Source organism: Coturnix japonica, unplaced genomic scaffold, assembly GCF_054131305.1.
Source record: "Coturnix japonica strain WE unplaced genomic scaffold, WE-NBRP24 Scf080, whole genome shotgun sequence".
Lineage (NCBI taxonomy): Eukaryota > Metazoa > Chordata > Aves > Galliformes > Phasianidae > Coturnix > Coturnix japonica.
Window position 1 is genome coordinate 213,680 of NW_028188983.1, and position 18,981 is coordinate 232,660.

General features: G+C 52.7%; 1 protein-coding gene across 1 annotated transcript; it reads left to right on the plus strand.

Moving 5' to 3' along the window:
* The first annotated feature begins 5,293 nt into the window (after positions 1-5,293).
* Positions 5,294-17,676, plus strand: LOC107325770 (uncharacterized). The gene is made up of 15 exons (XM_085534276.1): positions 5,294-5,866; positions 6,468-6,685; positions 6,945-7,005; positions 7,393-7,488; positions 7,812-7,976; positions 8,064-8,189; positions 8,463-8,683; positions 8,860-8,888; positions 9,138-9,644; positions 9,864-9,935; positions 10,158-10,409; positions 10,590-10,793; positions 11,022-14,105; positions 14,322-14,399; positions 14,622-17,676. The coding sequence occupies exons 1-15, from the start codon at positions 5,294-5,296 to the stop codon at positions 17,372-17,374; spliced, it is 8,439 nt and encodes a 2,812-aa protein (XP_085390402.1). The 3' UTR covers positions 17,375-17,676.
* The last annotated feature ends 1,305 nt before the right edge of the window (positions 17,677-18,981 follow it).

The window sequence follows — 18,981 nt, forward strand, 5'->3', positions numbered from 1 at the left end:
CAGGATTTGCTGAATTCTGTCAACCACATCACCTGTGTGTAGTGCTGACGGCAACACTTCCAACTCCTCTTCCTCACACCCACTCTGCCTTGGAATCTGATGCTTCTCTGCCCTCCACCCTGCTCCCACACGCACCTGCTGTGACCCAAGAGCTGGGTGATGTTCCCTTACATTCACACTCCTGACCCCACAATCCACCTTTTCTGACCTTCTCTATTGCTACTTGAAAATCCTGGCACGACCCACTCTGAGCCACAAGCACAAATGGAAACCTCTGCATCTCCCACAGCCTGGGGACCTAACAGTTGGATTTGCAGGCATGGTCATCAAATGCCACTAGAGGGCTTGTGCAAGGGACATTACCCAGTTGTCACACACTTGCCTGTGTCCTCCAGGTTGATGACAAATTGACTTTCCCATAAATTATGGGATGTGAACTTTGGGTTGTCCAGAAAAACACTACCTAAAGGGAAGACTTGCTGCAAGCTCGTGGCTGATAGACTGATGAAATACAAAAAGACAAATGAGGGACTGTGTTTGCCAACAGCCCCACTTGCAACAACTCTGAAATGCAGATCCTCTGCTTTAAGGGGTTGATATTGGGCCAGAATCAATTAGAAATGGAACGAGTGCTGTCTCAGTCCCTAAGTCCAACCTCAACCCACCCCACCATCCCACAGGCAATATACGTAAGTGCCACATCTCCATACTTCCTGAACAGCTCTGTGACAACCACCCCAACCCCCTGGGCAGCCTGTGCCAATGCATCACCATTATCCTCATGGAGTTTGTTTGGTGGTTGGATATGAGGGTTGGGGACACAGCAGTGTGCCAGGACATGGGCACTGAATGCAGTGGAGTAACTTGAGCTCTGGATTCCCTTTGGACACACTGAGGACTCAACAGTTTGCACTGAGCCACTCTGCTCTTGGTGGATTTTAAAGCTGAGCACCACTAGAGGGCTCAGAGAAGACTTTATGTGTGTTTGAAACTTATGTAGTTACAAAACCACAGTGATTCCTCATTGCAAAACATCCCCTGCTGCCATGCAGCCTGGCCTCTGGGTATGATGGATCTCCCATGCACAGCACCATTTTTGATCCTGGAAGCAGACACTGTCTTGAAACCAGAGGTCTCTGCAGAGAGGATGAATGCACAGAGATGCTGTGGGAAGCTCTTGCCTGGCTGTTGCCACTTAAACAACTGCAGAGAGAACTCCCCAAATTCCACTGCTTTTAGTGCTGCTTTACCTTTTCTCCACCCATTTTGTTGTCCTGTCGGTGCTGTTATTGCTCTGGTGGAGGTAATGACAGCAATTCAGGTTCCAATAACTCAAAAGAGCGATTGACTCAATCGATCAAGCGCTGACCTTGATTGGACTAATTATCAGCTCTATGCCAATTGGAAGGCCAACCCAGGTGATACGTAGGCATGATTGTGAGGGCGCGGTGATATTCCCTGCTGTGATGACACTCTGCTCAATGGAGGCAGCACTGGGACCCACTTCTTTCATAGGCTGCTAATCACGTTGTTTATTCCGAATATCTGCCAGAATTATCCCCTGCTGCTTCAGCTTCCTATTGGGGTGGGAAGGATGTTATTAACATTGTTCTCTGTCACGAACAGAGCCTGTGGGCGCTGCATTAGCCCTCTTCACACATCTTCATCCCCATCCAGCGAGGAAGGGCAGATGCACTGCACATGAAAAAGGCTTTTCTTGGGTTTCCTTGTTTTTTATAGAAGTGGTGAGAATCACAGGGCTGTTTAATGACTTTGTCTTATAAAAGAGACCTCATGAATGGGGCCGTGGCTCAGCTGGATGGGTTGAGTCCCTCTCAGGGGATACCACCCTTTTCCTCCTCTCCTTTCCTTATTCACACTGAAGATCCGGATCAGGAGCTGCCTGGCACATTTAAACTGGAGTTCAACCCAGTTTCCTCCCTGTGCTCATTTTTCTTCTTTCTTTCTTTTTTTTCCCCCTCTGTGTTGGATCTCTGCTTCTCCTGAAACCCTTTGGAGATTCCATCTCCTCATTGCTCCAGCACTTCACGCCCCAGCTCCAGGGCATCAGCCGTCCTCATAATACAGCTGCATAAAGTAAAGCAAAAGAACACAGCAAAGCTCTGCTTCAGCCACTCATGGTAGTGATTAATAACAGTGATAGAAGAATTTCTTCACCGTTTTCACACATTATTTTGAATTGGTACTTTCACATTCTTGTAGGGGAAATAAGGGATTAACAGATATTGTAATCATGATTAGTATTTTCTGAGCAGATCACTTAATTAATATTATAGGTCGTTAAAAGCAAGTTATAGACTTGTTTACCTTCCTGCTAACCTAGAATAATTAGCCATTAGTCATTTCTTAACGGGATTGCAAGGCAAAGCAATACTGTGTTTTCTATCAGAAGAATCCCTGCTGGTCAGAACCTGAGGCTAAAATTGAACCCTATCCCCAACCCAAAGCATCTCAGATGGGTGAGAAAGGATGGGGATGGACCAGCCCAGAGCCACACTAGGAAGAAATCATCCTGCAAAGCTTTGGCATTCTCAGAGGTGAATGCTCAACCCAAGGCTGGCCTGTGGTGTGGTGATGTGTTGGCACTGACTGCCCAGGGAACTGAGGGAGTCACTGTCCCTGGAGCGCTCAGAAGTGTGTAGATGTGGCACTTGGGGTCATGGTCAGTGGGCATGGAAGGAAGGTTTGGGGCCGGACTGGGTGAGCTTTGCTGTGTTTTCCAACCTAAATGATTCTATGATTCCTGTTGGTCTTACACCACCTTGATGCTGCATCTGAGCTCTCGGTTCCAACCACATATGGGCTGCTCTGCTCTTTGTGTTTTGACCTCCACTTTATTCTTTCTTCCATCCAAAACACAACCACTCACGTGCCAGCAGAGCTACTGACCCCAGCCTGCTCCCTGCTCCTGTACAATGCCATCAGTGCTTTCCCACAGAACCCTTCTCATTACCAAAGACAAAGAGACATTTGCCCCTCAAACCATTCCTATTCAGCACTCAATACCAATGTGCATTATCCCTTTCCTTCTGTTTTAGGGGGACATCCCAGGACTGTAGGTTCTCCTACAAGAAGGTGGGGGAAAATGAAAGTCTGTGGAGTGGGGGAATTAATCTGTGGGTGTCTGCATGACCTCAGTCCCGTTTCCTAGGTGACTGAGGCCCTACTTACGTAGGTATTTGGGCAACTGCTGATCAAGATCTACTATTTCAATTCTCCAAGTGCACACCTATCTCTTCCATCTGGGCAGCTCTTAAGTGCTGTATTTATGTTCTACCGCATTTGTGTCCTACTGTATCACACTGCTGGCCAATTTCTCTATCCTCTGCTCACCCGACTTGTAAAAGCCATCAATTTCTGTTCTATTCTAAAATCTGCCCTATTTTAGTCATGTTTTGGCTTCCTATTATGAATGGCTTAAGACAGTCCTTTCAAAATGTGGAAATATTTCCTTGAAATGAGCCTAAGTACCAATACTGATTTTATCCCATTTATTACTTAGGCTGCTTGGAGGTGGAATGAGGGTTATTTCTGTGGATTCTGTGCTGGTTGAAATGGGGGTCTTGTTGTCTACATACATTGGGAACTCTCTTCCTCATGAAGGATCTGAAGGCACTTGGACACATCTGAGAGCAGTGCCAGGTCCTTGCAGGGGAGAGGAACTCGTGACATCTCCCCCTCCATCCGCAGGATGCGTGGCTGGGATGTGTAGCCAAGATCCAGCCCAACAGGTCCAGGTGTGGCCAGGTTTGCTGTGCCAGGCCTGAGCTGTGCCAAGGATGGTCATAACAGCAGCCTACACACCATGCTCCGGTTACATGGCACGTGGGGCAGGGTGGCTTCTCCATCATACAGGGGTTGAGGGAAGCAGGACAGAGCAGCTTTGGGAGTTGATGCAGCAGTTCTCTACATCTGAATGGGCACCTGGTTTGCTTCAAGCAGTGAACTGATGTATTTAGGGCAGTGGTTTGCACAGACACCTGCAGCCTTTGTTCTACATGGAGATGGCTTGTTTGGTCCATGGGTGTTCCCTCCCCTGGCTCGTGGCACTTCCTCCCCAGCCCATGTGGATGATCCATCCTCTGTTGGTTCATGGTGTGTGTTGATGAGCTGCTCCCATCAGGAACAGAGCAAGGATGAGGATGAGCAGAACCCAAACCTCAACAGATAAGTGGAGGGGCAGCATATCTCTAGAAGCTGCTGCACCAGGGGCCCAAGAAATTGTTAATTAAGGTGGGGAAAATGGGTATTTTAGGTCAAAACTGGTAAGGAAAACTATGAGTCATGGCCACTGAGCCTCAGCTCCTCCTGACGGGAAATCTGATATTGCCTTAATCTTCACTTGAGCCTAATAACGGCCCTGTGGTCACATGAGATTGTCAGGCTTTGCAGTTCTCATGCACAATATCTCCTAAACAAAACTCTGCAGGGAGCAGACACAGCTCAGGACTTGACAATATGGGTGTGAAGGTATATTGAAAGAAGGTAAATTCAGCTGGACACTGTTACAGTTCTCAGTAACTGTAAGTAACTTTAAGTAACTGTAAGCAACTGGTGAAGTTTAACTATAAATGTAGCACAAATTGATTCCCTGGGCTGCTATTGACCATTCCTGGGGTAAGGCTGTAAGAGATTCAGTTTCATGAAGGACCCTTCCAGCCCAATTATCCTATGGTTCTGTGATATATAAGAACCCTTCCAATCCAACCACCCCATGGCATCCCAAGGGAGAAAAGGAAACTAAGGCAGAAAAATCTTTGCTCTGTGTGGTTCATTCTTGGTATGTGTGAAGCAAAGCGGGTCACCCCCTGCCCAAGTCAACAGAAGGGCAATATCAAGGCCTTGTGTCTCATAAAATGAGATGCCAAAGGAGGTGGGGAAATTCAATAGAGATCAAACCGTGGTGAGGTGCATGGATAACTGTGCGAACTGTAATTAGCGATGGAGGGGCGAGCTAATGAGATAAGGAAATCTCATCTAAGCAAAGCTGATGAGTCAAGCAGGATTTGTTGGAGTTTCACAACTCCTCCATTGGTGTGTGGTGTTTACTCTATCTCCTGCTCAAGTGCCCAGTAATTGATGCTTGATGATACAAACCAATAATAACATTAATAGACCTGATAATTACCACGGAATGGAGACCAGCTTCTCCGAACGTATAAAGGAGAACTTCTGTCACCCACAGCAGAGGAGCTGAGGATCCTGCACTCTCATTTCTCCTGTTTTACAGCCTTCCCCATCTGCTCTTGTCTTAACTCTCTGGAGCATCGCTATGAGCCACCATTTCTTCAGATACGGCAATGGGAATTTCAGTTCTTCTTCTGCTCACTGTGGCACACTGGGGAGCAGGAGAGGCTTCCCTGTCATGAGCCACTGGGAAGATGATAGAGGACAAAGATTTGGTGGTTATGGCTATGGGTATGGGCATGGCTATGGCAGCAGGAGCCTCCACAACCTCAGTGGGTTTAGGAACTTTTCTACTGGTGGAATCTACGGAGGAGATGGAGGAGGGTATGGAAGGCAGTGGGGGTATTATGGTGGGAGATACCTGGACAGGGACTTAGGGAGAAGAGGGTATTTTGTGGGGGATTTTCAAGGTGGGGAAGGTAGGACGTATAGAGGAGGTTCAAGCAGGGGAACGCTCAGTGGAGGTCTTCGTGAGCAAGGGGCTGGGCAGGGCTTGGGACACGCTGCTGCTGGTGGAGGTATCGAGGAGGTCCACGTCAACACCAACCTGCTGAGGCCAATACAGGTGCAAGTTGACCCTGAGTTCCAGAGAATGCGCTCAGATGAGAAAGAGCAGATTAAGACACTCAACAACAAATTCGCATCATTCATTGATAAGGTGAGTCCTTGTTCTTTCTTTGTTTATCATGGAGTGGGGAACGCCAGGGGTGCTTCTTATAGGTCCAACCAATGCATCTGATCCTCCTCTGTATCTCATCCTCTGCCCCAAAATCACAGCATTGGCTGGATTCCGTTCTGCCTTAATGGGAGAAAAACATTTCCACCCACTCAGACTTGGCGTGTGCCTTTGTTTGGGTGTTCACGTGTGTCCTCATAGGGTGGAAGCTGGTGTCATTTGTTACATGTGAAGACATAAGAGCTTCTTGTATTACCATACAGAAAAGATGTCGGTTACACCCAGCTCTTTTAACTATGCTTAATCCTGAAAAATGGGATCACTTTGACTCTTTCTTCTTTATTTTAAACCTTTTGCATGAGAGTTGCCAGTGTACAGCCTTGCTCATTGCCCCTGCTAGAGAGATGCCATCCCCCTAGCTTTCCAAAAGGTCTTTCTGGCTGCTTTCTCTAAGGCAAGATACGTTTATAAAGAGCAAGGTCCCATGTGATCTGCTGAGGAGGGCTATAGCACACCTAGCAGCACGGCCTGCTGCTTTCAGTGCTTCCCAATGGCTGAGGTGCTCCTCTGCTTTGCCTTCCAGGTTCAATGCCTGGAGAGGCAGAACCAGGCCCTGATGACCAAATGGGAACTGCTGCAGCAGCAAAGCTCCCAGCCGGAGGAGAGCAGAAGCATCACCTCCTTCTTCCAGTCCTACATCAATAACCTGCAGAGGCAGCTGGACACGCTCCAGAGCCAGAAAGAGCAGCTGGATCCGGAAGCCTATGAAATGCTTCAGCTTGTTGAAGATTACAAAAAGAGGTGAATACTCATTAAACCAGGACAAGGCATATTGTAGAGCTGGAGTTTTCCCAAGCAGTGGTATCATGCTTTTGGATGTCACAGCTTTCTGGTCTTCACACAGCACTGCCCTCTGATAGGCTTATTTGGGGCCTTTGGAGCAGAAGTTAAAAGAAAGCTCGACATGTCCACTGTTTGGATGATTCCTTTTGGTTTCTGATGCTTTTGGCTGAAGAAGTCATATAGACAATGAACTACCTGTTTCTTCTCTCTGCTACAGATTTGAGGATGAAATCAACAAGCGTACATCTAAAGAAGAGGAATATGGGGAGCTTAAAAAGGTGAAGTAACACAAGACACTGGGCTAAACCAAAGCCTTGGAAATAAAACAGTAACTGGCTGGTTGTTGAGGTTTTCAGATAAAGGGATTAACCTCATTTCCTCTGTCTGGAGCCATCTAAAACCTGAGCTGTTTGCTGACAGAATGGAGAGAAATGGCTTCTTCCATAGAATGTCTGTTCTGTGTATCTAGAAGTCACTGTCTGTCTCCATTCTCTCAAGCCTAGAGGAGAGATTGTTGTTAGGGTCTGAAGTTGGGGAAGATAAATCTAGCCTGAAGATCTGTGTGCTCCAGGAATGAAAGACTGAAATCAAGCTTTGTAGGAACTGTGATTCAGAAAGGAGTTGGCCATCAAAGGAACATAAATATTTGTTGGTTTCTTTCACAGGAACTGGACAGTGCCTACATGAGAAAAATAGAGTTTGAAGTTCGGGTGGAAATACTGAAACAGGAGCTTGAGTTCCTCAGATGTTTATATGAGGCGGTGAGTACACTTCTTGGGTCAGGAGCACATGAACCCTTTGGAGGCTGCAGGAGGACTCCCCTGAGCAGGACTTGGTGTGCCGGGTGGCACTGTAGATGGGATCATGCCTGATTTAATAATGTTATGAGTTATTTTTACTCTGTGAGTGAAAAAAGGGGATGGAAGAGACTCTGGAAAATTGAAACTGGGGATGGAGCAGGACTTGAGGGAGGCAGGGATATTCCAGAGGGTAACTGGCCAGAAGGTTCAATTTCAGTCCTCATAACAGGACCAAAACTGCTTGCTTGGAATGTGAAAATCCAAAAATCTTGTTTTCCTTACAGGAGCTGTCCCAGCTGCAGACAGTAGTTGACAACACCAATGTCATTCTGTCCATGGACAACGGCAGAGAAGTCAACATGGACGGCATCATTGAAGAAGTCAGGCAGGAGTATGAGAGGATTGCTCAGAAAGGCAAAGATGAAGTCAGTGCCATGTACCAAGGCAGGGTGAGTAGACATATCAATGACTCTTCCTTGCTTAGGCTTAACTGACCCAGAAACCAACATGTCCATTCTCTTCTCTCCACCCATCAGTACCAGGACCTTCAGAACATGTGGGTAAATCAACGAGAGCAGCTAAGGAACAGTTACCAGGAAATTCAAGAGCTTACCAGGCAGATACAAAGACTGCAGCCAGAAATCGAGACAGTCAGGAGACAGGTAAAGCTGATGCATCACAACAAGTCTAAACTATTCTAGACACTCTTACATGGGGAGAATAATGCCCTTTGGAGGCAAAACTAAAGATTTTATCTTCAAAAAGAAGAAAATTAGAATTTTGAGTGCTTATTGGGATTTAATTTCAGTTGATTAACCTAGTATCTTCTGAGCTTTGTCAGTGAGGTCTCTTTATTTCCAAGAACAACCAGGAGGGATTGAAAATCCCAGTCCCACTGGAAGAAAAGGGACAAATTCTATTTATGCCCTCTGCAGAATGAAAGCCACCAAGAGGCCATCAGAAATGCTGAGCAGCGTGGGAGCTCAGCAGTCAAAGATGGAGAGAAAAAGCTGCAGGATCTGGAGAACGCTTTGCAGCAGGCCAGGGAAGACCTTGCTCAAATTCTGCATGATTACCAGGAGCTTCTGAATGCAAAATTGGCTCTGGATATTGAAATTGCCATGTACAGGTCACTGCTTGAAGAGGAGGAGATCAGGTAGGCACAAAGTGCTCATTGTAAGTGGCAGCAACCCACCCTATCCAACGATCCATCACTTGGATCTCAAATTGAGTCCCTACATGGAAGGGACGAGTTCTTTGTAAATTGATAGAAGCAAGTATTACTTTCATGTTTGGTGGTTCCATTCTCTCAATGTCACTTTTTGTTCACAGGATACACGAAGGAGTGCCAGCCACTGTCCGTAAGTATCTTTAGACTTTGGAGTTCTTGAAGACACTGGTACCATTTTGCTTGCAGTATGCTTAACACTTACCATAAGAACAATGCCATGTGTGTATAGTAGAAAGTTAAATAAAGGAGATACAGATGAGGATTCACTCATGCTCTTTTCAGAAAGGCTAGACATAGACACATGGAAGTTAATACATTTATTATGACTATGGAAATTACTACTTGAAGAATAAGGTTGATATATCTCTGTTATTTACAGGTGTTGTCACACACAGTGTGAGTGGAGAAAGTGGCTATGGAAGAGAATATGGTGACTTCAACAGAGGAAAGGAAGACATGAGCTCAGATGACAGCAACAGGACGATATGGACAGAGACAACACCGGGAAGGGGAAGAGAAGGTGGAAGACAAAGTGAGAGGGGTTCAGCATATGGCAGTGGAGAGTACAGGGGGGGAGAAGAAGAACGATATAACACAGGGAGGAGCTCCGGCTCGGGCTCTGGATCTGGGTATGCATCAGGAGGGAGAATAAGCACAGGTGGGTCCACAATAGGAAGTGGCCACAGCTCTGGAGGCTTTGGGTCGAGCTATGGCAGTGGCCGACGCAGTCCTCACGGTGGAGGCTCCAGCTCTGGAGGGAGCAGTGGCTCTGGCAGGAGAGGGTCCATTTCAGGAGAAGGAGGAAGCTCAGGTCATGGAGGATCGAGCTATGGCAGTGGAAGTGGAGGCTCCATCTGTGCAGGAGGAGGCTCCGGCTCTGGCTCCGGCTCTGGCTCCGGCTCTGGTTCAGGGGGAAGCTTTGGCAGTGGTGGCTCCTCGTCTGGAGGTGGCCACAGCTATGGCTCAAGCTCAGGCAGTGGATCTGGCAGGAGAGGGTCCAGCTCTGGGATAGGGGGAAGCTCAGGGCATGGCGGTTCCAGCTACGGCAGTGGAAGTGGAGGCTCTATCTGTAGAGGAGGAAGCTCTGGCTCTGGCTCGGGGTCAGGTGGTAGCTTTGGAAGTGGTGGCTCCTCATCTGGAGGTGGCCACAGCTCTGGAGGCTTTGGGTCCAGCTCTGGCAGTGGCCGATGCAGTCCTCACGGTGGAGGCTCCAGCTCCGGAGGGAGCAGTGGAGGAAGCTCAGGTCATGGGGGATCGAGCTATGGCAGTGGAAGTGGAGGCTCCATCTGTGCAGGAGGAGGCTCCAGCTCTGGCTCGGGCTCCGGCTCTGGGCATGGGGGAAGCTTTGGCAGTGGTGGGTCCTCGTCTGGAGGTGGCCACAGCTATGGCTCAAGCTCAGGCAGTGGATCTGGCAGGAGAGGGTCCAGCTCTGGGGGAAGTGGAAGCTCAGGGCATGGCGGTTCCAGCTACGGCAGTGGAAGTGGAGTCTCTATCTGTAGAGGAGGAAGCTCTGGCTCTGGCTCGGGGTCAGGTGGTAGCTTTGGAAGTGGTGGCTCCTCGTCTGGAGGTGGCCACAGCTCTGGAGGCTTTGGGTCCAGCTCTGGCAGTGGCCGATGCAGCCCTCATGGTGGAGGCTCCAGCTCTGGAGGGAGCAGTGGAGGAAGCTCAGGTCATGGGGGATCGAGCTATGGCAGTGGAAGTGGAGGCTCCATCTGTGCAGGAGGAGGCTCTGGCTCTGGCTCCGGCTCCGGCTCCAGCTCTGGGCATGGGGGAAGCTTTGGCAGTGGTGGGTCCTCGTCTGGAGGTGGCCACAGCTATGGCTCAAGCTCAGGCAGTGGATCTGGCAGGAGAGGGTCCAGCTCTGGGATAGGGGGAAGCTCAGGGCATGGCGGTTCCAGCTATGGCAGTGGAAGTGGAGGCTCTATCTGTAGAGGAGGAAGCTCTGGCTCTGGCTCAGGGTCAGGTGGTAGCTTTGGAAGTGGTGGCTCCTCGTCTGGAGGTGGCCACAGCTCTGGAGGCTTTGGGTCCAGCTCTGGCAGTGGCCGATGCAGTCCTCACGGTGGTGGTTCCAGCTCTGGAGGGAGCAGTGGAGGAAGCTCAGGTCATGGGGGATCGAGCTATGGCAGTGGAAGTGGAGGCTCCATCTGTGCAGGAGGAGGCTCCAGCTCTGGCTCTGGCTCAGGCTCCGGCTCTGGGCATGGGGGAAGCTTTGGCAGTGGTGGGTCCTCATCTGGAGGTGGCCACAGCTATGGCTCAAGCTCAGGCAGTGGATCTGGCAGGAGAGGGTCCAGCTCTGGGGGAAGTGGAAGCTCAGGGCATGGCGGTTCCAGCTATGGCAGTAGAAGTGGAGGCTCAATCTGTAGAGGAGGAACCTCTGGCTCTGGCTCAGGGTCAGGTGGTAGCTTTGGAAGTGGTGGCTCCTCGTCTGGAGGTGGCCACAGCTCTGGAGGCTTTGGGTCCAGCTCTGGCAGTGGCCGATGCAGTCCTCACGGTGGAGGTTCCAGCTCTGGAGGGAGCAGTGGCTCTGGCAGGAGAGGGTCCATTTCAGGAGAAGGAGGAAGCTCAGGTCATGGGGGATCGAGCTATGGCAGTGGAAGTGGAGGCTCCATCTGTGCAGGAGGAGGCTCCAGCTCTGGCTCGGGCTCCGGCTCTGGTTCAGGGGGAAGCTCTGGCAGTGGTGGGTCCTCATCTGGAGGTGGCCACAGCTATGGCTCAAGCTCAGGCAGTGGATCTGGCAGGAGAGGGTCCAGCTCTGGGATAGGGGGAAGCTCAGGGCATGGCGGTTCCAGCTACGGCAGTGGAAGTGGAGGCTCTATCTGTAGAGGAGGAAGCTCTGGCTCTGGCTCGGGGTCAGGTGGTAGCTTTGGAAGTGGTGGCTCCTCGTCTGGAGGTGGCCACAGCTCTGGAGGCTTTGGGTCCAGCTCTGGCAGTGGCCGATGCAGTCCTCATGGTGGAGGTTCCAGCTCTGGAGGGAGCAGTGGCTCTGGCAGGAGAGGGTCCATTTCAGGAGAAGGAGGAAGCTCAGGTCATGGGGGATCGAGCTATGGCAGTGGAAGTGGAGGCTCCATCTGTGCAGGAGGAGGCTCCGGCTCTGGCTCTGGCTCTGGCTCCAGCTCTGGGCATGGGGGAAGCTTTGGCAGTGGTGGCTCCACTTCTGGAGGTGGCCACAGCTATGGCTCAAGCTCAGGCAGTGGATCTGGCAGGAGAGGGTCCAGCTCTGGGGGAAGTGGAAGCTCAGGGCATGGCGGTTCCAGCTATGGCAGTGGAAGTGGAGGCTCTATCTGTAGAGGAGGAAGCTCTGGCTCTGGCTCGGGGTCAGGTGGTAGCTTTGGAAGTGGTGGCTCCTCGTCTGGAGGTGGCCACAGCTCTGGAGGCTTTGGGTCCAGCTCTGGCAGTGGCCGATGCAGCCCTCACGGTGGAGGCTCCAGCTCTGGAGGGAGCAGTGGAGGAAGCTCAGGTCATGGGGGATCGAGCTATGGCAGTGGAAGTGGAGGCTCCATCTGTGCAGGAGGAGGCTCCAGCTCTGGCTCTGGCTCTGGCTCCGGCTCTGGTTCAGGGGGAAGCTTTGGTAGTGGTGGGTCCTCGTCTGGAGGTGGCCACAGCTATGGCTCAAGCTCAGGCAGTGGATCTGGCAGGAGAGGGTCCAGCTCTGGGGGAAGTGGAAGCTCAGGGCATGGCGGTTCCAGCTATGGCAGTAGAAGTGGAGGCTCAATCTGTAGAGGAGGAACCTCTGGCTCTGGCTCAGGGTCAGGTGGTAGCTTTGGAAGTGGTGGCTCCTCGTCTGGAGGTGGCCACAGCTCTGGAGGCTTTGGGTCCAGCTCTGGCAGTGGCCGATGCAGTCCTCACGGTGGAGGTTCCAGCTCTGGAGGGAGCAGTGGCTCTGGCAGGAGAGGGTCCATTTCAGGAGAAGGAGGAAGCTCAGGTCATGGGGGATCGAGCTATGGCAGTGGAAGTGGAGGCTCCATCTGTGCAGGAGGAGGCTCCAGCTCTGGCTCGGGCTCCGGCTCTGGTTCAGGGGGAAGCTCTGGCAGTGGTGGGTCCTCATCTGGAGGTGGCCACAGCTATGGCTCAAGCTCAGGCAGTGGATCTGGCAGGAGAGGGTCCAGCTCTGGGATAGGGGGAAGCTCAGGGCATGGCGGTTCCAGCTACGGCAGTGGAAGTGGAGGCTCTATCTGTAGAGGAGGAAGCTCTGGCTCTGGCTCGGGGTCAGGTGGTAGCTTTGGAAGTGGTGGCTCCTCGTCTGGAGGTGGCCACAGCTCTGGAGGCTTTGGGTCCAGCTCTGGCAGTGGCCGATGCAGTCCTCATGGTGGAGGTTCCAGCTCTGGAGGGAGCAGTGGCTCTGGCAGGAGAGGGTCCATTTCAGGAGAAGGAGGAAGCTCAGGTCATGGGGGATCGAGCTATGGCAGTGGAAGTGGAGGCTCCATCTGTGCAGGAGGAGGCTCCGGCTCTGGCTCTGGCTCTGGCTCCGGCTCTGGGCATGGGGGAAGCTTTGGCAGTGGTGGCTCCTCGTCTGGAGGTGGCCACAGCTATGGCTCAAGCTCAGGCAGTGGATCTGGCAGGAGAGGGTCCAGCTCTGGGGGAAGTGGAAGCTCAGGGCATGGCGGTTCCAGCTATGGCAGTGGAAGTGGAGGCTCTATCTGTAGAGGAGGAAGCTCTGGCTCTGGCTCGGGGTCAGGTGGTAGCTTTGGAAGTGGTGGCTCCTCGTCTGGAGGTGGCCACAGCTCTGGAGGCTTTGGGTCCAGCTCTGGCAGTGGCCGATGCAGCCCTCACGGTGGAGGCTCCAGCTCTGGAGGGAGCAGTGGAGGAAGCTCAGGTCATGGGGGATCGAGCTATGGCAGTGGAAGTGGAGGCTCCATCTGTGCAGGAGGAGGCTCCAGCTCTGGCTCTGGCTCTGGCTCCGGCTCTGGTTCAGGGGGAAGCTTTGGTAGTGGTGGGTCCTCGTCTGGGGGTGGCCACAGCTATGGCTCAAGCTCAGGCAGTGGATCTGGCAGGAGAGGGTCCAGCTCTGGGATAGGGGGAAGCTCAGGGCATGGCGGTTCCAGCTACGGCAGTGGAAGTGGAGGCTCTATCTGTAGAGGAGGAAGCTCTGGCTCTGGCTCGGGGTCAGGTGGTAGCTTTGGAAGTGGTGGCTCCTCGTCTGGAGGTGGCCACAGCTCTGGAGGCTTTGGGTCCAGCTCTGGCAGTGGCCGATGCAGTCCTCATGGTGGAGGTTCCAGCTCTGGAGGGAGCAGTGGCTCTGGCAGGAGAGGGTCCATTTCAGGAGAAGGAGGAAGCTCAGGTCATGGGGGATCGAGCTATGGCAGTGGAAGTGGGGGCTCTATCTGTGCAGGAGGAGGCTCCGGCTCTGGCTCTGGATCTGGCTCCGGCTCTGGGCATGGGGGAAGTTTTGGCAGTGGTGGGTCCTCGTCTGGATGTGGCCACAGCTATGGGTCAAGCTCAGGCAGTGGATCTGGCAGGAGAGGGTCCAGCTCTGGGGGAAGTGGAAGCTCAGGGCATGGCGGTTCCAGCTACAGCAGTGGAAGTGGAGGCATCTGTAGAGGAGGAAGCTCTGGCTCTGGCTCAGGGTCTGGTGGTAGCTTTGGAAGTGGTGGCTCCTCGTCTGGAGGTGGCCACAGCTCTGGAGGCTTTGGGTCCAGCTCTGGCAGTGGCCGATGCAGCCCTCATGGTGGAGGCTCCAGCTCTGGAGGGAGCAGTGGAGGAAGCTCAGGTCATGGGGGATCGAGCTATGGCAGTGGAAGTGGAGGCTCCATCTGTGCAGGAGGAGGCTCTGGCTCTGGCTCGGGCTCCGGCTCTGGGCATGGGGGAAGCTTTGGCAGTGGTGGGTCCTCGTCTGGAGGTGGCCACAGCTATGGCTCAAGCTCAGGCAGTGGATCTGGCAGGAGAGGGTCCAGCTCTGGGGGAAGTGGAAGCTCAGGGCATGGCGGTTCCAGCTATGGCAGTGGAAGTGGAGGCTCTATCTGTAGAGGAGGAAGCTCTGGCTCTGGCTCGGGGTCAGGTGGTAGCTTTGGAAGTGGTGGCTCCTCGTCTGGAGGTGGCCACAGCTCTGGAGGCTTTGGGTCCAGCTCTGGCAGTGGCCGATGCAGTCCTCATGGTGGAGGTTCCAGCTCTGGAGGGAGCAGTGGCTCTGGCAGGAGAGGGTCCATTTCAGGAGAAGGAGGAAGCTCAGGTCATGGGGGATCGAGCTATGGCAGTGGAAGTGGAGGCTCCATCTGTGCAGGAGGAGGCTCCAGCTCTGGCTCTGGCTCCGGCTCTGGGCATGGGGGAAGCTTTGGCAGTGGTGGGTCCTCATCTGGAGGTGGCCACAGCTATGGCTCAAGCTCAGGCAGTGGATCTGGCAGGAGAGGGTCCAGCTCTGGGATAGGGGGAAGCTCAGGGCATGGCGGTTCCAGCTACGGCAGTGGAAGTGGAGGCTCTATCTGTAGAGGAGGAAGCTCTGGCTCTGGTTCGGGGTCAGGTGGTAGCTTTGGAAGTGGTGGCTCCTCGTCTGGAGGTGGCCACAGCTCTGGAGGCTTTGGGTCCAGCTCTGGCAGTGGCCGATGCAGCCCTCATGGTGGAGGCTCCAGCTCTGGAGGGAGCAGTGGAGGAAGCTCAGGTCATGGGGGATCGAGCTATGGCAGTGGAAGTGGAGGCTCCATCTGTGCAGGAGGAGGCTCCGGCTCTGGCTCTGGCTCTGGCTCCGGCTCTGGGCATGGGGGAAGTTTTGGCAGTGGTGGGTCCTCGTCTGGAGGTGGCCACAGCTATGGCTCAAGCTCAGGCAGTGGATCTGGCAGGAGAGGGTCCAGCTCTGGGATAGGGGGAAGCTCAGGGCATGGCGGTTCCAGCTATGGCAGTGGAAGTGGAGGCTCTATCTGTAGAGGAGGAAGCTCTGGCTCTGGCTCGGGGTCAGGTGGTAGCTTTGGAAGTGGTGGCTCCTCGTCTGGAGGTGGCCACAGCTCTGGAGGCTTTGGGTCCAGCTCTGGCAGTGGCCGATGCAGTCCTCATGGTGGAGGTTCCAGCTCTGGAGGGAGCAGTGGCTCTGGCAGGAGAGGGTCCATTTCAGGAGAAGGAGGAAGCTCAGGTCATGGAGGATCGAGCTATGGCAGTGGAAGTGGAGGCTCCATCTGTGCAGGAGGAGGCTCCAGCTCTGGCTCTGGCTCCGGCTCTGGGCATGGGGGAAGCTTTGGCAGTGGTGGCTCCTCATCTGGAGGTGGCCACAGCTATGGCTCAAGCTCAGGCAGTGGATCTGGCAGGAGAGGGTCCAGCTCTGGGATAGGGGGAAGCTCAGGGCATGGCGGTTCCAGCTACGGCAGTGGAAGTGGAGGCTCTATCTGTAGAGGAGGAAGCTCTGGCTCTGGCTCGGGGTCAGGTGGTAGCTTTGGAAGTGGTGGCTCCTCGTCTGGAGGTGGCCACAGCTCTGGAGGCTTTGGGTCCAGCTCTGGCAGTGGCCGATGCAGCCCTCACGGTGGAGGCTCCAGCTCTGGAGGGAGCAGTGGAGGAAGCTCAGGTCATGGGGGATTGAGCTATGGCAGTGGAAGTGGAGGCTCCATCTGTGCAGGAGGAGGCTCCGGCTCTGGCTCTGGCTCTGGCTCCGGCTCTGGGCATGGGGGAAGCTTTGGCAGTGGTGGGTCCTCGTCTGGAGGTGGCCACAGCTATGGCTCAAGCTCAGGCAGTGGATCTGGCAGGAGAGGGTCCAGCTCTGGGGGAAGTGGAAGCTCAGGGCATGGCGGTTCCAGCTACGGCAGTGGAAGTGGAGGCTCTATCTGTAGAGGAGGAAGCTCTGGCTCGGGGTCAGGTGGTAGCTTTGGAAGTGGTGGCTCCTCGTCTGGAGGTGGCCACAGCTCTGGAGGCTTTGGGTCCAGCTCTGGCAGTGGCCGATGCAGCCCTCATGGTGGAGGTTCCAGCTCTGGAGGGAGCAGTGGCTCTGGCAGGAGAGGGTCCATTTCAGGAGAAGGAGGAAGCTCAGGTCATGGGGGATCGAGCTATGGCAGTGGAAGTGGAGGCTCCATCTGTGCAGGAGGAGGCTCCAGCTCTGGCTCTGGCTCTGGCTCTGGTTCAGGGGGAAGCTTTGGCAGTGGTGGGTCCTCATCTGGAGGTGGCCACAGCTATGGCTCAAGCTCAGGCAGTGGATCTGGCAGGAGAGGGTCCAGCTCTGGGATAGGGGGAAGCTCAGGGTATGGCAGTTCCAGCTACGGCAGTGGAAGTGGAGGTTCTGGATGTATTGGTGAAGGCTCATGCTCTGTGTCAGGTTCTGGAGGAAACTTTGGTAGTGGTGGGTATGTATCCCATGGTGCTGAAACATTCAGTGGAGAGCATTGTGTTTCTCCTGGATATCACAGTTCTGGTGGCTGGCATTCAGGTTCTTTTGGTGAAGGTTATGGATATGGTGGTTCGTACTCTGGGGATACCTGTAGTTCTGGCTGTGAGGATTATGGCTTTGGTAGTGGGCAGTTTTCTGGAGGGGATCAATGTTACCAGGGAGGTGGTGAGTCTGGTGGATATGAATATTACAGTCCTAGGGTTGAAACTGGAGAATGCAGCTCTGAAGCTGGGCCGTGTTCTCCACGATGCGGATACTATTCGGGCTCAGCTTTTAGCTCTGGGTCTTCTGATTTTTCTGGTGATCAATACCACAAGTAGATTTTGCTACTGGAATGGAAGAAAGGCATTCCCATTGCTTTCCTTGCATGGATGGCTTTTCTGTCCATTTTTGGGTCACCTGTGACAATGACCACTTTTCTCCATATACAGCCATGTGTTGAATCCTCCAAACTTTCACTGCCTCACCTCACTTTTATGATTGTGTTTTGATGATTTGTCTTGTTTTCTTAGTCTTTTTGTCTGTAATGTCCTCAGCAATTCATTTCATTCTGTCTGGGACCTTTTTCTTTGCCAACTAAAAGCTTGACACCCTGCCCTGTGTCTGTGTGTCTGTTCATGGGTGTACGAGACTTTTAAGCCAACTGTTTGAAATATAAAAACCATTTTATGGAGGCCTGGCTTGGTATCAACTCCCATTGGCCTAATCCACGCAGTCAACCAGGACACATGGATCCATCTCAGTTCATGGAAGCTCTCTATAAGGTTGGGTTTGGAAAGCATCTATTTGCCCATCTAGTCCAACTCCTCTGCTCTAACAGGGCCACTCAGGTCATGGACCATGGGCCCAAGTCAATGTCTGGGTGGTTTTTCATTACGCTCTCACCCAACACAGAAAGCCCCACGCGCGTGGAACCTGCCAGCTGCTGTGGGGCTGTGCTGGAGGTTGTGTTAGCAAACCCTGATAAGATAAGCTCCTGTTTTCATCCACACTGGCTCACACCCCACAGGTTCAGTGTGTGGGTGGTGTGAGTGCACCTCAGCTTGCACAACGCCCTGCAGAGCTGTGCTCTGATAGCTGGGACACTTTGCTTACCAGGCACTGAGACAGCTCAGTTCCTCAGAACCCAAGGGATAAGCTGCATCATCATAACCCACTTTTACCTGACAGAGGAGCTATGACAATTCTCCTCCTCTCCCACAACAAAAACTGAAAGGCCTTCTATTTTAAGTGCACCTTACAAAGCATTGCTGTGCTTTTGTTTCACACTTAAATGATGTGGACAGGATGCCTGGAGCTTTTCATCTCTAATCCGTGCCATCAGAAGAAATAAAGAACTAATGTGAATGCTGTGGTCAGGACTGTGGCTTTCTCTTTTTTTTCTGATGCATTTCACAGAGTGAAAGGGAGAAAAGGAAGAAGGTAGAGTCTATGGGGAGAAACAGGCATTTCTGGAGGCAGTTCAAAAGGTCTAATTTGTGCATCTACCTTAGTGCAGGATGAATCACTGCCGGAGATCAGACAAACCATCTGCTTCAGTTGACTTTGCAGGAGCCTGGGAGACCGGCGTGGAAGAGAGATTGCTAACCCTGACCTCATATGAGGGCTGGATCAGCATTTCCACCACGTTGCTTTAAGTACTGTTTACACACTGGGTAGTGCATAGCCTTGAGTGCCGGGCTAATTTTGTGAAGGAATGGTTTGGAAGGGTACATCAAAACCTGTTCTGCTTGTCAGCTGAGCTATAATGATATCTCCAGTTTCTGGAGATGAGTGTTCTGGCACTTCTTTCTACACCAAATTACCTGTGCACAGAGGAGTGAAAAGTCTGGCCTAGAATTTAAGATGTCTAATAATATAATATAATCTGAAAAATGAGCAGAGAGCAGTTCCTACCCCTCTGCCCCCCTTTGGAGGAAGCTGTAGG

Coding starts and splice junctions, on each gene's coding strand:
- LOC107325770 (XM_085534276.1), top strand. CDS start 5,294: ATGAGCCACCATTTCTTCAGATACGGCAATGGGAATTTCAGTTCTTCT. Junction 5,867..6,467: donor TCGCATCATTCATTGATAAG/GTGAGTCCTTGT, acceptor TTTGCCTTCCAG/GTTCAATGCCTGGAGAGGCA. Junction 10,794..11,021: donor AGGCTTTGGGTCCAGCTCTG/GCAGTGGCCGAT, acceptor GCTCAAGCTCAG/GCAGTGGATCTGGCAGGAGA.